Here is a 16,494-nt window from a genome sequence, read left to right on the forward strand (position 1 = left end):
CAGTAACCATAATCTGCGTTGCTTGAGGATGCACCCATGGGAAGTGCTCTCTCTCTCTAGAAGGGAGGAGGCCATGAATCTCTGAAGGATCATTGACAGAAACAATCTGGGATATCTGTCCTGGTTAAATGAAGTCTCAATGATTCAGACTTAACCTTCTTCATAATGTGATTTATTGAAACATTATTTAATCTGTGCTTGCTGAGTTCAGAAAATAAATTAATATATATGTTTGGCTTTCTTTTATTATTTTTTTTTAAAAAAACAGGAATAAGAAGAAAAAGATTCCGCTAATGAATGGAGAGGAAGTAGACATGGATCTTTCTGCCATGGAGTAAGTTATTTCATGGAAACAAAGATATTGTCTCTCTTCCTGCGTTGTATTAGGTTGCTTTAAGGGAGGGAGATTGAATGATACTGGCCCCAATCCAGCAGCAGCAGTCTGGATATGGAAACTGCAAGACTTCTCCCCCCCCCCCAGCCCCAGTACCTGCTAGGAGGTACTTCCTTTCTCTTGCTTACCAGAAAGGTGTGTGATGCACATGGAAGAAGTGTTCTGGAGGTGTAGCCGTCTGCCTTCTGCAGTGCTCGTAGGATTGTAGATCTTATGCTTTCCACATAATAATAGTATCATGACAGTGCTTGAATCCTAGCTGTGGCTTCCACTGGCTGAACTCATTTTCATCTGCTTCCTCTCCCATCGCCCTTCCTTGGAGGCGCCATGAGCTCCATCCAGAGTCCCATGAGCACCCACGTCATTTGCACTCTGTGACCGACACTCTTGCGTCCTTTTTCTAGAACTGTACATAGTTGTAAGCCAGTAACTGTCCTTTGAGCTGGCCTGAACACTTTTTTTTTATTATTCAGAAGAATTTGCCACTTTATCAGCCATCTTGTCCTGTGGTTGGCTGCTTTCCTTCTGTTCTGCAAGAACAGAGCTGTTAACTCCTGGTGTCTTGAGTGTGAAGCCTCAGCTAAATGTACTTTAAAAGGATCATGTGGTGGTTATCTGTGTATGCCACTAACCATCGCGACACCGAGTTTTACAAGAATGCTGTGTCGAAGGTGTTTCTTTAAAAACATCACATGCAAATTGCAGATTGTGTGTTGTGTATGTGCGACCATATATTGTTTTGCGTGAACACACATGAAGCTGCCTTGCACTTTGGTCTGTTAAGGTCAGGACTGTCTGCTCTGGCTGGCAGTGGCTCTCCCGGTTCTCACACAACACCAACTACCTGATACTTTAAATTGGGGGTGCTAGGGGTTAAACCTGGGGCATTCTGCATACCAGAGAGCCATGGCTCCACCCATATATGGTTCCCGCTTCTGCTTTCTGTTTATTTTTGGGTTATGCTAACCATAGGGTTGGGTCCAGACTAACTTTGCCCATAGAAGAATGGAACTTCCCTGGCATTCCCCTTCCACTGCAGCCCACTGACCTGGGCAGAATGCTGCTCGTGGGAGATGGGGGGGGGGCCCTGAGGGGAGGCTGCAGCGGGAAAGGGAGATTAATCAAAATGGCAAATTTAGTTTTTTGTGATATTTAAACTGGCAAACTTAGATAAGCAAACTTGGGTTTCAAATGCTGGTTGGAAGCGAGGCACTAACTGCGGCTTGCTGATTTAAGCATGGCAAACTATCAGAGACATGAGCCTACACGTGTACTTTAGTCCCCAAGCCACGTTTTGATGTTATTTATTTATTTATTTATATTTACATTTGTATCCCACCCTACCCCGAAGGCTTAGGGCGGCTAACAAGGGCACTGTGTGCCAGATTAAAACAATAACATACAGTTTTATAAACTGAATGTTTGTAAATGGCGAGAAGCTCTCTGGCACGTATGGCTTCATCTGTCACATTGATCTACACAAAGGTTTCTCATTATCTCTCCACTGAAGTTCCTTCCGTGTAGGAATTTTGCAGGGTGGGCCTGAGTACAATTGTGGGCCTTTCTCAGGCCCCAGAAGGTAGGGGCATCTGGCTCACCTGTGACCTTTTCCTCTCTAGTAATTGAAAACTGAAGCTGGGCCATCCTCCTGGGCCTCCATCGCTTTATGGGGTCTTGCCAGGTTAGGGCCCTGTAGCCTCCTTTACAAGGGGGACCCTGGGCATGAGGAGAGGTAACCTGCGCGAGAGATTGCAGGAAGCTCCCTGCCTGAGGTGTGGCTTGTCTCCTCCGTCCCACCGCCTAAGGCCACTGGGCAGCTGGCTAGTCAGAGGGTCAGCCACCAGCCGTCAGATGGCCAGGAGGTGTCTCTCTGCAAGGGTGTGCACACAACTGAGTTCAGCCAGTTAAGCGCCTCACCTGGTCCCTCGGTCTGAAAAAGCCTCACATTCAGCATGTCCCATCGGTCTGTTTCGGTCTCTCTCCCTTCAGCATCCGAGGTTCGTTTGGCATTCCCTCGGTGATCTCTCCTTCCCGATCAATGTTTTAACTGTTGGGGGGGGGGGGTTGTGCCATTTTTGTTTTTAATTTGTTTTAAAGATATGTGTTGGGGGGGGGGTTGATTTTAATAGTGGGGAAATGTGACTTTATCATGCATGTTTTAACGTGTTAGCCACCTTGATGGTGAAGGCAGAAAGGTGGGAGATAAATGTTGTAAATAGATAAGAAGGAAAGTGCGCAAGAACTGGCCTGCCAGAGCAATCTCCAGCATGGTAAACCTGATAGTCACAGGCAGGCTGTGGTGAAAATTGGCGCCTGCTGCTGCTTGTCCCCGTGTTGGCTAGTCAGTAGCCTTTGAAGACGGAGGGTGTTTGTTTTTAATGTTGCTATGGCAAATAACCACTAGGCTTGCCAGCTTCCAGGTGGTGGCTGGAGTCCTTCTGGATTACAATTGATCTTCAGGCGACAGAGGTCAGGTCACCTGGAGGAAATGGCCACTATGTAAGGTAGACTCTATGGCAGTGATGGCGAGCCTTTTAGAGGCCGAGTGCCCAAACTGCGCCCCCAAACCCACTTATTTATCGCAAAGTGCCAACACAGCAATTTAACCTGAATACTGCGGTTTTACTTTAGAAAAAACAACTCATACATTAACTTAAGATGATCCAAATATAGTAAGGAAAGCAATCCCAAATGCTTTCATTTACTTAAAACTATTTGGCGGAGAATTCGACACTTTAATGATGGTCTGGGCCTGGCTGGGGTGACGGCACGCGTGCCCACTGAGAGGGCTCTGAGTGCCACCTCTGGCACCCGTGCCATAGGCTCGCCACCACTGCTCTATGGCGTTACACCACATTGAAGTCCCTTCCCTCCCCAAAGGCTGTCCTCCTCAGGCTCCACCCCCAAAATCTGGTATTTCCCAACCTGGAGCTGGCCATCCTAATAACTACTGATAAATCTGCCCTCCACAGATTGCCTGACCTTTTGACTAATCTGTTCCAGTCCCATTCCTTGTACACATATACTTCTGTCAGGTCAAGAGCAGTGTAGGCTAATGATTTCCACAAGAGGGCTCTGGTATAGAAATACTTCGGGAAGGCTCCACCCCCGAAAGCACATGGCTGCAGTTAAAAGCTTGTCCCAGGAGTAAAAGTGTAGCCTTGTGCATCTAGAAAACAAGAGGTTTTGAGTTTAGGGCTACCTAGTCACCCCACATTAAATCATTATTGTTGGTCTGCATGTCTCTGCTACATTTAAGGTAAAGGTAAAGTTTCCCTTGCTCGAAAGCCAGTCGAATCCAACTCTAGGGTTGCGGTGCTCATCTCCGTTTCAAACGCCGAAGAGCCAGCGCTGTCCGAAGACGTTTCCGTGGTCATGTGGCCGGCATGACTAAACACCAAGGCGCCCGGAACGCTGTTACCTTCCCACCGAAGTGGTACCTATTTATCTACTTGCAATTTCTTGCTTTCGAACTGCTAGGTTGGCAGGAGCGGGAACTAGAGATGGGAGCTCACTCCATCATGCGGCACACTCAGGTCTCTAACTGCTGAACTATTGACCTTCTACAGCCTGCAGTTCAGCGTCTTAACCACTTGAGCCACTGCAGCTCCTAGCTATATTTAAAGCCGCAGCTTAAATTTTGCTCTTCTCTTTTTCAGTGCTGACTCCCCTTTGCTCTGGATAAGGATAGACCCAGACATGTCTGTATTAAGGAAGGTAGAATTTGAACAGGCTGACTTCATGTGGCAGTACCAGCTCCGGTACGAGAGAGACGTGGTCGCCCAGGAGGAATCCATTTTGGCCCTTCAGAAGTTCCCCACTCCGGCATCCCGGCTCGCGCTGACCGATATCCTTGAACAAGAGCAGTGTTTCTACCGAGTGAGAATAATGGCATGCTTCTGTCTCGCAAAGGTGAGAGGTGACCACATTGCCCTTCTGTTAAATGCCTTCACGGGTTCAGAGACTTCCGTGGAGCTTTCTCAGAGTCTGACCCAGCTATCCTGTTGAACCTGGGTCAGATCTGAGCCCTTGATGTTTCCTGCAAGGAAAGGTAGAACTGACTCCCGCAAGGGTAGCTTCCAAATGGAACAACAGGACAATTTCTGTCCTACACAAATAGTTGTTGTGAGTTCTCCAGGCTGCTGGTTTTCTAGAGCTCATGGGCTTAATTTGCCTCCTCCAAAAAACACCTCTTAAAACCAAAATAAGAACATACATAGTACACCTGCAATACGGTAATCACATTTTGTAGCTTGTGGGAATTTCAAAAATAGTTTCTGTGACAGTGCGGGGGGTTCATCTGCTATTACAAGAAATATCATATAAGAGGGTATAAAAATTGGTCTCTGGATTATGACCATTGGGTTTGATCTCCTTGGAAAGAACAAAGCACAGAAGTGTGACTTCCCTGCCTCCTCCCTCCTGTGGCAGCCCAAATTACACCCACCTTGCAGCTCCTAAGCGATGGGGGAAACCCAGGAGCAGTATTACGGGTGGCGTTTTGGGATGGTACGGGAGGAAGACTAGTGAATTTCATGGATAAGTGGGGAATTTGAACCCAGACCTGCCTGGGTCCTAGTCTTAACACGCTAACCGATGCAGCACACTGGCCCTCACTTTATGATTAGTGGCTTTAAAATCAGAAGCTGTTGTCCATGTTGTGTTTTACCATCACACTGGGCTCTCCGTATACGATTAGTGGCTTTGAAATCAGTTCCAGAGGGTAGCTATGTTGGTCTGCAGTAGAACAGTTAGATTTGAGTCCAGTAGCAGGGAGCCCAGGGAGTGGTGGCGCAGGCGGTAAATGCAGCCTGCATTAACATCTGGCCAAACAGCTGTTCGAGCCCCACCGTGGCCGGAGTGAGCTCCCGGCCTACGTCCCAGCTCCCGCCCACCCAGCGGTTCGAAAGCCCGTTAAAGGGCGAGTAGATAAATGGGGACCTACCCTTACTAGGGTAGGGGGTACCCTCCTCTCCTGAGGTGTGTGGTGTGCGGCGGAAGAACAGCGGTAATGGCGAGATGACGGCGGAATCCTGGCAGCGGAGACGATGTGGTGCGGCGACAGAAGCCAGAAGAGTGATCCCTGGTGGCCAGCGGTGAAACATCAGAAGCGGCCGTCGCCAGCAGCGAAAGAGGCGCGGGAAGATGTCATCTCCCGACGCGGCGGAGCCTACTGGACATAGCCGGGGCCAAAGGAGAGCGGATTCGCACGTCGAAAACAGCTATCCGCCGGAAGCACCACAAGGAGACGTCCCGCTGGACTGGAGGACTAGAGAGACACCTAAAGCCGAAGAGGCCGGAAGCCGGAAGAAAGAGCTGTCACCACCTGGGTGCTGGTAGGCTGTCCCAACCCCTCTGAGAATGTGGCCGTAGTTAGGGAAGTAACATGTGATTAGCACTTCTAAAATTGTAAACCGCCCAGAGACCCCCATGGGGGGGGAGGGTTAGGGCGGTATAGAAATCAAAATAATAATAATAATAATAATAATAATAATAATAATAATAATAATAATAAATAATGAGACCAACAAGAGTTTCAGAGTGTGACCTTTTGACAGTCAAAGCTCCCTTCCTCAGACATGGTAGGAGAAGAGACTGGATTTATACCCCGCCCTTCACTCGGAGTCTCAGAGCGGCTTACAAACTCCTTTCCCTTCCCCTCCCCACAACAGACACCCTGTGAGGTGGGTGGGGCTGAGAGAACTCTGACAGAAACTGCTCTTTTTCAAGAATAGCTCTGACAGAACTATGGCTTGCCCAAGGTCATCCAGCAGCTGCAATTGGATGAGTTGGGAAGCAAACCCGGTTCTCCCAGATTAGAGTCCGCGCACTTAACCACTACACTGTCAAAAGCTCATACCCTGAAACTCTTGTTGGTCTTTAAGGTCCTACTGGACTGGAATCTAGCTGTCCTACTGCAGACCAACATAGCTGCCCTCTGAGAAAATCAGAATTCATTCTTCGTAGGTCCAGAACTATAGTGCAGAATTTTTAGACTTTGTTCATTTTTAACACATCAGCTGTCACAGTCAAAACTCTGCCACATCTCCCAAACGGAATTGCTTTCCAGCCCAGCCTTATGGAAGTACTTACCAAGTGCTCGGAAATGACCAATTTGAAAAGAAAACCGCATTGTTTTGTAAAAGGGAATTAGAGGTACCTTTCACCATAATTGTGGAAACAGGGACACTTGATGTTAAAATAGTTTCCTCGTTTTCATTGATCCTTGTGGTTAAGGGTTCCTCCCCCCCTTTCTTAAAAAAATAAATAAATTATAGGCAGCTAAAATGTGTGTTGTTTCTCTGAGAAATTCTTGGGTGTCTTGGAAATCTGGGCAAGTGGTGAATTTTCACCTCTAGCTTTACAGCCTTCTTGGGTTCCCCCCCACTCCACCCCAACAAAGGGAATGTAGCATGGGGCCTGTGGGTTTAACCTTGTAGAGAAGCCAGCTACTGCTGCTGTGCATGTGGGGTAATAGAGCGCATAGATCACCTCATCTTATTCTGTGATTGATGGACACCCCTCGAAGACCTCTAGATTACACCTGTCCTGAGTAAATATCAACTCACTGTTGAATCTCTGGAAATAACACATTCTGTTGCCAAATTCGTAGCAATTGCTGCTTCTTTATCCCGCTATAGAGATGCGTTTTAATTGGCCTTGCTGTATTTTAATGTTTACTGCTTTGTGTTTTATCTTGTGTCTGTATTGACTTTGCTTTATTATCATTATTACTTTATTATTGCTTTATTATTACGTTCCTCTCTTTTCTGGTCAGAGGAGCGTAATAATAAGGGAACTGAAGTGGTAGTTTCCTCAGAGAGCCACTTTGAGACTCCATAGCCAGCTGCGAGTAAGTCCTCCCCAGTGTGGTCTGCCAACAATTCCCATTGACAAGATTTGTCCAGTTTCTCTGTGTCTTTTGCCCATAGGCTGGCAGCTTGGGTTTCCCCATCTCCGTTGCCAGTCTGAATTGGCCCTGGGACCTTGGGCAGCTGACCCTGTTACCTTCCGTCTCAAAACCTCTGCACGGTAGCTTCAGTTGTTCCATAGAGGTGTTCCATAGGCAACTTAGTTTTGTTTTGCAGCCCAGCCCAGACATTAAGAGAAAAACAGGTGTTTTCTCAGCAGATCAAGATACAGTTTGCTTTTTCAGTTTGTAGTTTTTACCAGCTTGGTGTAGTGGTTAAGACTCTAATCTGGGATGGACCGGGTTTGATTCCCCACTCATCCACATGCAGCTGCTGTTTTGACCTTGGGTCAGTTTCAAATTGTTTCAGAGCTGTTGTCTCTGTTCATTTTCTCTTATAACCATTTGAGATCATTGTGTCCTGGAATACAGGCAGAGTTAGGCAACAGAGCTAGATCACAGTAAAGAGTCCAGTCTAGAGATCAAATACCAGTTTAGCAGCAGTCAGAGTTCATGGGTTGTTCAGGAAAGCAGAGTCAAAGGCAGTCTGAGGTCGGTGATCAGCAAGGTTCAGGCAGGTCCAAAAAGCAGAGTTGATGGTCAGGCCAAATCTCACAGGAGGCAGGCAGAGTCCAGAGTTGTGGTCACAAAGTTCATAGGGTTGTGACAAGCTGTTTCCACAATCTGCAGTTCTCCAGGTCTGATTTATATAGGCATTCCTTAACAAGCCTGATTTAAAGCCATCTGCTCAGAGGTGCTCCTGCAGTTACTCAGAACTGCTAACATTGAGCAGCTAGTGCTGAGCCAAGAGGCGAGCACTCTGTCTGCGTGTCCTTAAGTCTTGTCGGAGCTTTTCCCTTTGCTGTTCAGTTAATGAGGGGGAGCCTGATTGGCTACTTTCCTGCAGGTGCTTCAGAGCTGTGTGTGGGTCAAGGTCCTCTGTCGGCAATGAATCTTGAGGCTCCTGTATCTCTAATTCACTAACTTTAGCTGGTTCAGAGCTGGCTGCATGTGGCTCCTCATGAGGAGTCTTCAGCCACACTGAACTCAGACTGGTCAAACTGCCCCCTGACACATTGGCCTGTAAAGTCCATCCTGCCCTCTAATGTTACAAGAGGATACCTTAATGATTTTGATATTATACTCCTTCAGGAAACCTGGTCGCCAAATCAGATTCAGATTGAGGGGTATAAATCCTTTTCTTTCCCAGGGTATAGGATTAACCCTACAGGTCGCTTTCAAGTGGGTTTGGCTCTGTTTGTTTCTTTATATTTAAAAGTAGAAATCATTATGTTACAATTGGATAGCCCCACTGAGCAGGCTATTAAGCTTGTCCTTGATAACCTTACTTTGATTATTGTGAATATATATATGTTCCCAACTCCTTAGACAGATTAACTCTTTCTCAACATTGGAAACGACTAAGAACATCCCTTGGCTGAAATAATTCTGGCAGGTGATTTTAGTGCTAGAGTAGGCAGTGATCATAAAATATTCTTTAAGGCTATAGAAATTAATCAGGAGGATACACTCCCACCTATTTTCACATCTACAAGGTACAAGGTACTCCAAAGATTGCCATATAAACTCGGCAGGCATCTATCTCGCTAAACTTTGTCTTCAATTTAACTTTGTCTTCAATTTAATTCAGTTTAACTTTGTCTTCAGTTTAATAAAGTTTGGCTGAATGGGCTTACCAACTTTCCCAAATCTGGAGAATATATATCTGTCTCAACAAAGGGCTGCAGTGTAATTGACTATTTTATAGTTTCCCCTTCATTGGAATCTCCTGTTTTAGATCATGTTTTAGAGATTGAGTTTCTAGAGACTCTTAATGACTGTGCTATGGAGCAGATGGTCACGGAACCTACCAGGGGAGAGGCGATCCTTGATTTGGTCCTAAGTAACACTCAAGACCTGGTGAGAGATGTAAAAGTGATTGCACCGCTTGGGAACAGTGATCATAATGTTATTGAGTGTAACATTTGTATAAATAGGGAATTGGCCAAAAAGATTGACACAACCACTTTTAACTTTAAAAGGGGTAACTTCTCTGATATGAGGGGACATGTGGGGAGGAAACTGAAAGGAAAAGTAGAAAGGGTCAAAACCATTGGGGAAGCTTGGAAACTATTTAAAACTACGATCCTAGAAGCTCAGAAAAAATATATTCCGCAGGTTAGGAAAGGCACAAACAGGTATAGAAAAAAGCCTGCATGGTTAACAAACAAAATAATGGAAGCTGTAAAAGGTAAAAAGGATTCCTTTAAGCGGTGGAAAGCTAGTCACAGTGAGGCTGATAAAACGGAACACAGGCTATGGCAAATAAAACGCAAGTCTGTGGTCAGGCAGGCAAAAAGGGAATATGAGGAGCATATAGCAAAAAACGTAAAGACCAACAATAAAACTTTCTTCAAATACATTAGAAGCAGGAAACCAGCCAGGGAGGCAGTGGGGCCCTTGGATGACCAAGCGGTAAAAGGAGTACTGAAGGATGATAGGGAAATGGCTGAGAAGCTAAATGCATTTTTTGCCTCCGTCTTCACTGTGGAAGATGAGAAGTGCTTGCCCACTCCAGAACCACTGATTTCAGGAGGGGTGTTGAAAGACCTGAGTCAGATTGAGGTGACGAGAGAGGAGGTCCTAAAACTGATAGACAACTTAAAAACTGATAAATCACCAGGCCCAGATGGCATACATCCGAGAGTTCTGAAAGAACTCAAATGTGAACTTGTGGATCTCCTGACAAAAATATGTAATCTCTCCTTAAAATCAGCCTCCATTCCTGAGGACTGGAAGGTAGCTAATGTCACTCCCATCTTTAAAAAGGGTTCCAGAGGAGATCCGGGAAATTACAGGCCAGTCAGTCTGACGTCGATACCGGGTAAATTGGTGGAAACCATTATTAAGGAAAGAATTAGTAGGCACATAGATGAACAAAACCTATTGAGGCAGACTCAACATGGGTTCTGTAAGGGAAGATCTTGTCTCACTAACCTGTTAATGTTCTTTGAGGGGGTGAACAAACATGTGGACAAGGGGGATCCAATAGATATTGTTTACCTTGACTTCCAGAAAGCTTTTGATAAAGTTCCTCATCAAAGGCTCCTAAGCAAGCTCAAAAATCATGGGATAAAAGGACAAGTCCTTTTATGGATCAAAAACTGGCTAGTTCATAGAAAACAGAGAGTGAGTGTAGGTGGGCAATTTTCTCAGTGGAGGGTGGTAAGCAGTGGGGTACCGCAGGGATCAGTACTTGGTCCACTGCTTTTTAACTTGTTCATTAATGATTTGGAGATGGGAGTAAGCAGTGAAGTGGCTAAATTTGCGGATGATACAAAGTTGTTCAGGGTGGTGAAAACCAGTGAGGATTGTGAGGCACTCCAAGGGGATCTGTCAAGGATGGGCGAGTGGGCGTCAACATGGCAAATGGGGTTCAATGTGGCCAAGTGCAAGGTGATGCACATTGGAGCCAAAAATCCTAAATATAAATACACATTGATGGGGTCTGAACTGGCAGAGACAGATCAAGAGAGAGATCTTGGAGTTGTAGTAGATAACTCACTGAAAATGTCGAGACAGTGTGTGACTGCAATAAAGAAGGCCAATGCTATGCTGGGGATTATTAGGAAGGGTATTGAAAACAGATCAGCCAATATAATAATGCCCCTATATAAATCAATGGTGAGACCTCATTTGGAATACTGTGTGCAGTTCTGGGCACCACACCTTAAAAAGGATATTATAGCTTTGGAAAAAGTGCAGAAAAGGGCAACTCGAATGATAAAAGGGTTGGAACACTTTCCCTATGAGGAAAGGTTAAAGCGCTTAGGGCTCTTTAGCTTGGAGAAAAGACGACTGAGGGGTGACATGATCGAGGTTTATAAGATTATGCATGGGAAAGAGCAGGTAAAGAAAGAGGTACTTTTCTCCCTTTCTCACAATACAAGAACTCGTGGGCACTCCATGAAACTGCAGAGCGGTCGGGTTAGAACGGATAAAAGGAAGTACTTCTTCACCCAAAGAGTGATTAATACATGAAATTCACTGCCACAGGAAGTGGTGGTGGCTACAAGCATGGACAGCTTCAAAAGGGAAATAGATAAGCATATGGAGCAGAGGTCCATCAGTGGCTATTAGCCACAAGGTATAGATAGGGGTTCTGGGGCAAGTGATTCTCTGTCTTCTTGGTGCTTGGGGGGGTCAACAGTGGGAGGGCTTCTCTAATGTCCTGGCCCCACTGCTGGACCTCCTGATGGCACTGGTATTTCTGGCCACTGTGTGACACAGAGTGTTGGACTGGATGGGCCTTTGGCCTGATCCAACATTGGCGTCTCTTATGTTCTTATGTTCTTAAATGTAGGAGCAGGACCAGGGTACTTTAATCCATCAGGGATCTATTGCCTGGGATCTTATGAAATGATAGCTTTATGCAGAAAACCCAACAATTACTCAAATCAAACCTACTTCTAAAGTATAGATCTTCTTTAATTGATTCAAATGAACATTCATCAGTGATCATAGCCTATAATGCTTTAACATCTCACATATCTATGTCACTGGGCAAAGAACTTGAGAGTGGAAATAGGGGGAGTAGTAGACCTATAAATGTCTGGTTTGATAGGGAATGTAGAAACTTAAAAACCCAATCACGCAGTGTCTTCAGACAATACCGTGAGTCCACTGATCCATTCTTTCTGATAGAATACTTTAAACTTGAGCCAACTACAAGAGTATGATTGAATATATTAATACACAATGGGAAGAATTATACCAGGCCATGATTTTAAATAATACAAAAATATTCTGGGCCACAGTCTTGGGATCATGTCGTGCGGAGACCCCCTCTGTGTCTGCTATTTCTCCCCAAGTGTGGTTTCAATATTTTTCGACATTATTCCATCAGGATGACGTCCGCACTATGGAACCCTCAGATTTTCTGTCTGAGGACTTACCTGACTGGCCTCATGTAACATCCGATGAAATAAAAGAACTGATTGGCCAATTAAAACCAGGAAAAGCAGCTGGTCCTGATATAATCCTCCCTGAAATTTTAAAACTAGACTCTGATACACCTTTCCCTCTGTCTCTTTTTGTGTGGTCTTGCTCAACCGGTAGAGTCCCATCAGCTGTCTTTATTGGCAAGTGCAGTTAATTTCTGCAAGCCTCTAGCGTTCTATAAAGCAGAATATCTAAACTGAAGTTGTTTGGATGAGCTCTGTCTCCGTTGTACCGATTGTTAACATCACTTCGCTGCTCTGTCTGCTCTAGACTATAATTTAAACCTAAACGGGGTTCTGAATTGTCTCTTTGTTTTCAGGTGGTCTTGTACTTTCAGGGTGGCTGAGACATGGTGAAAATCTGCAGTGAGGTTGTTGGCAGGGTAAATTGAGGAAACGGGTAACGCGAATGCCTCTTGAGTGACTGGCTTCTGCAGATGCTGAATATGTAGCTTACCAACTTAAAACAAATATTTCTGAAATGTAAATTGTGGCGGTAGAGGGAACAAGTAAAGTCAGTTATGGATTACGGGAAGCTAATTAGTTGCAGATGTCCTGTAAGTGCAAACCGTTTCCACATACTGTAGTTCCAATTTATAGAAGCTGCGGTGACGGGAGGCTGTCTGGTTTTTAGGTAGCGCTTTCATTTTACGGTAAGTAGTGGTTCTCAAACAGTGTTCTCTGGGCCCCCACTCACCAGGGATCTTCAGACAATTATCAGGTTTCTGTGGCGAGATGGTCAGCAATGGCAGAAATCCTGTTTGAAAATAGCTGTTGTCCACCATTAACTTATCTATCCTTGCAATGCCCTGACCATTGGATAATAGAATGAAGAAAGAGGGTTAGAGACGTAGAGGACATTGTAGTTAGAAAGGGAAGTGATGTGCACAATACAGTTCCAGCTGGGCTTTTCTTATGTTTTTTAATATTAGAAAGATTTGTGGAAGGCTGGTCTATCAGTGGTTACTGGCCTCGTGGCCAAAGGGAAGTTTCATGTTCAGAGGTGGTCAGCCTCTGAATCCCAGAGTCAGGAGGCAACAACAGGGGAAGGCCTCAGCGTCTATGCCCTGTTGTTGGACCTCCAGAGGAACTGGTTGGCCACTCTGTGAGACAGGATGCTGGACTAGATGGACCACTGGTCTGATCCAGCAGGGCTCTTCTTCTGTCCATCTGCCCCTTCTGTGCTGTTCTGTTATGCAGTTGTTCTGATCCCTTAGTAAAAATGTCCTCCTGAACATTTCTGTTTCACATATTCTGCAAGATGATTGAAGTGTGTGTGGGGGAATTCCTGACCACCTCAGGCAGGCCGTTCTACAAAGTGGGAGCCACCCCAGAGAATGTGCGTGAACGGGAAGTTGCCGATCTTATCCTTTTGCAGGGTGGTACCTGGGTGGCTCAAGTGGTTAAGACGCTGAATTGCAGACCGGAAGGTCGGTAGTTCAGCTGTTAGAGACCCGAGTGCCGTATGACAGAGTGAGCTCCCATCTCTGGCCCCTGCTCCTGCCAACCTAGCAGTTAGAAAGCAAGAAATTGCAAGTAGATAAATAGGTACCACTTCAGTGGGAAGGTAACAGTGTTCCATGCGCCTCGGCGTCTAGTCATGCCGGCCACATGACCACAGAAATGTCTTCAAACAGCGCTGGTTCTTCGGCTTTGAAACGGAGATGAGCACCGCATCTCTAGAGTCGGATTCGACTGGCTTTCGAGCAAGGGAAACCTTTACCTTTACCTTGATAGATAAAGCTTTACTCAAATGAGCAAAGATGTTATGGCGGGGCGTAGCAGAAGAGGCGGTCCCACAGGTATGTGGGTCCAAGACCACGAAAGACTTTGTAGGTGATAACCAGAACCTTGAATTTAACCCAGTAACCCATAGAGGGTTTCAAGAATGGGCGCATGCCCTAAAATTGTACCTTGGAATTCTTTGCAGTACCATAGCAAATGTCCAGGAGCTCTCCAGCAGACAACTGCAGGGTAGAAAGCTTTGCAAACCACTGATGTAAAACTTTTACCTGTTCGGTAGTTGAACATTTTGTTTACTTGCTGCAGTTTTCCACAAGCCCCTTTGATGAATAGATGTGATTAAGAGGGGGCTGAGAACTGTGTGATGAGTACTCAGTCAATGTTAGTATGGCCTCCTTTTTTCGCCCTGATCATCCAGATTGCAAATTTTATGGTGAGCACATGGACAGGACCGCCAGCCATGAAGTCTCTCTTCACCCGCATGTTCTGCTGTAAAAGTTGTCCCAACATTGTGAAAACCAACAACTTCATGAACTTTCAGAGTTACTTTCTGCAAAAGGTAAAGATGTATTCGTCATCTCTTGTTAACTTCCATTAGCAGCCCTGGATTGCTAAAGATAGGAATGGCAAGTGATCGGCTGTATTTATTGTGATAATATCAACACTCTTTTGGAAATGGCTAAATTTGTGATTTGACCACACTGGGAGTACTGTGCACAGTTCTAGATAGAGATATAAAATTCCCAGGAACTCTGAACCCTTGGGGGGGGAGGGCTTTTTCTGACAAAAATGGAAATTTGGGGGTTTTGAAATACATGCAATACTTACATTCCTATCAAACCTTCATTTATTTTACTGATTTAATAACCTAAGACATGTTGTTCATAACTTACTATATAAACTTGTACTTTTTGACATATGAATGGAATTTAGAATTATCAATATCTCAATTTTTGTATAAGAAAAATTGGAAGTATTCCCAGTATTTGACAAAGATATGCAAATTGTTGCACCCTGTGGTACCATAGCAAATATATGTTTAATGTTTGCCATCTGAGAGACAGGAAACAATGAAAGTTAAAGGTAGAAAACCAACTCAGTAGTAAACAAATCAGTGTATTATTTGGACAGAAACGCCATCATAGTCAGTGTGGGCAAAACTACCAGCATGTTTGGATATTAAGCTAAACTTTATAATGTTGAAAACACTGAACTCTTTAATAATGTATTGTCGTTAAATACATTATATAATATTAACGTTGCCAAAATTATTTACATTTAAACAAAGAAGTCTCGAATATGTTGTATATGTCTACAGAGTTTTTTCAGTGTACCCCAAAATTTCCTAGTTCTCCTATTTGACAAATTGCAAAGTCCTAAGCCTTTTTCAATGCTATATGTCGTGAGTATGAAAAATACTGCCTTAAGAAGTGTTTTACTCACTCTAAAAAAGAAAATATTTCACAGGAATGTTTTAGTGCACCCCCAAATTTTCCAGTTGTAAAATTTTTAAAAGGTCCTCAAAAATGGGGGGGCACCTTTTCTCCCTAGGCCTTCATTTCTATAGTTCTGTACCTCCATCTCAGAAAGGTTAAACCCCCCCCCCCAAAGTTTTAATTAACATGTCTTGGAGAGAAAATCACAAAGGCTGGTTCTCTGTGACTGTCTATGAGCTGCTGGGGTACATTAGTTGGAGACCTGCTGGTCTAGTTAATATGATCTACTATGGCAGTTTTTGCCTTAAGCCAAGGCCTCCCCAGAGTTACGAACCTGAATCTCAGGAAACCTTCCACTTGGCTGTTGCCTGATATGAAACTGGCCCTGTTGTTAGAGAGGCTACTCAAGTAGAATTGAAAGTTAGAACTTCACACTGTCGCTTTTCAAGGCAGAAGTAATTTTCCACGAGCTAGTTTGTGGTTAAATATTTAAATCAAATCAATTCCTCATTAATGTGTTAATTTTTCTCACAGACAATGCCCGTTGCAATGGCCTTGCTGAGAGATGTTCATAATCTGTGTCCCAAAGAGGTTTTAACGTTCATTTTAGACCTAATCAAGTACAACGACAATAGAAAAAACAAGGTAAAAAGCTGTTTTTAAACATTCATGATCTCACTGTTTGGTGTGCAGAGGACAAACTGTCTGGCAGATCAGCCTGTGTTTATGTAATCATATGACATGTGTTTGTATGCCTTACCCTAAATGCAGCAGTGCACGTGGGGTTTTTTACCAATTTTTAAACGCTATAGAATCATGTAGGGTTTGGCTTTTCCGTGTTCTTCACTTCCCAGAAGTGTAACCTAATTCATACACCACATGAGCAGCACACTTGACATTCTAGCCTGCTGGTTAAGCTCTCTTTCCAAGCCCTGCTCTCAGCTGCAGGTAGCTGGAGGGGAAGTGCTGCTCATCAAATTGGTCTGTAAAGTCAGACTTCAGAAAAAAACA

The 16,494-nt window shown here is 44.6% G+C and overlaps 1 protein-coding gene across 1 annotated transcript in view; it reads left to right on the forward strand.

Moving 5' to 3' along the window:
- Positions 1-16,494, forward strand: part of TAF2 (TATA-box binding protein associated factor 2) — a gene marked incomplete at its 5' end in the record, with an annotated part of 78,964 nt that overhangs the window by 17,351 nt on the left and 45,119 nt on the right. The window contains 4 exons of the mRNA XM_015419949.1: positions 269-334; positions 4,054-4,306; positions 14,466-14,606; positions 16,018-16,128. Of these exons, the coding sequence (XP_015275435.1) occupies positions 269-334; positions 4,054-4,306; positions 14,466-14,606; positions 16,018-16,128 (571 nt within the window). The remainder of the gene's footprint in view (positions 1-268; positions 335-4,053; positions 4,307-14,465; positions 14,607-16,017; positions 16,129-16,494) is intronic.

This window comes from Gekko japonicus, unplaced genomic scaffold (assembly GCF_001447785.1).
Source record: "Gekko japonicus isolate JY-2015 unplaced genomic scaffold, Gekko_japonicus_V1.1 scaffold3969, whole genome shotgun sequence".
Lineage (NCBI taxonomy): Eukaryota > Metazoa > Chordata > Lepidosauria > Squamata > Gekkonidae > Gekko > Gekko japonicus.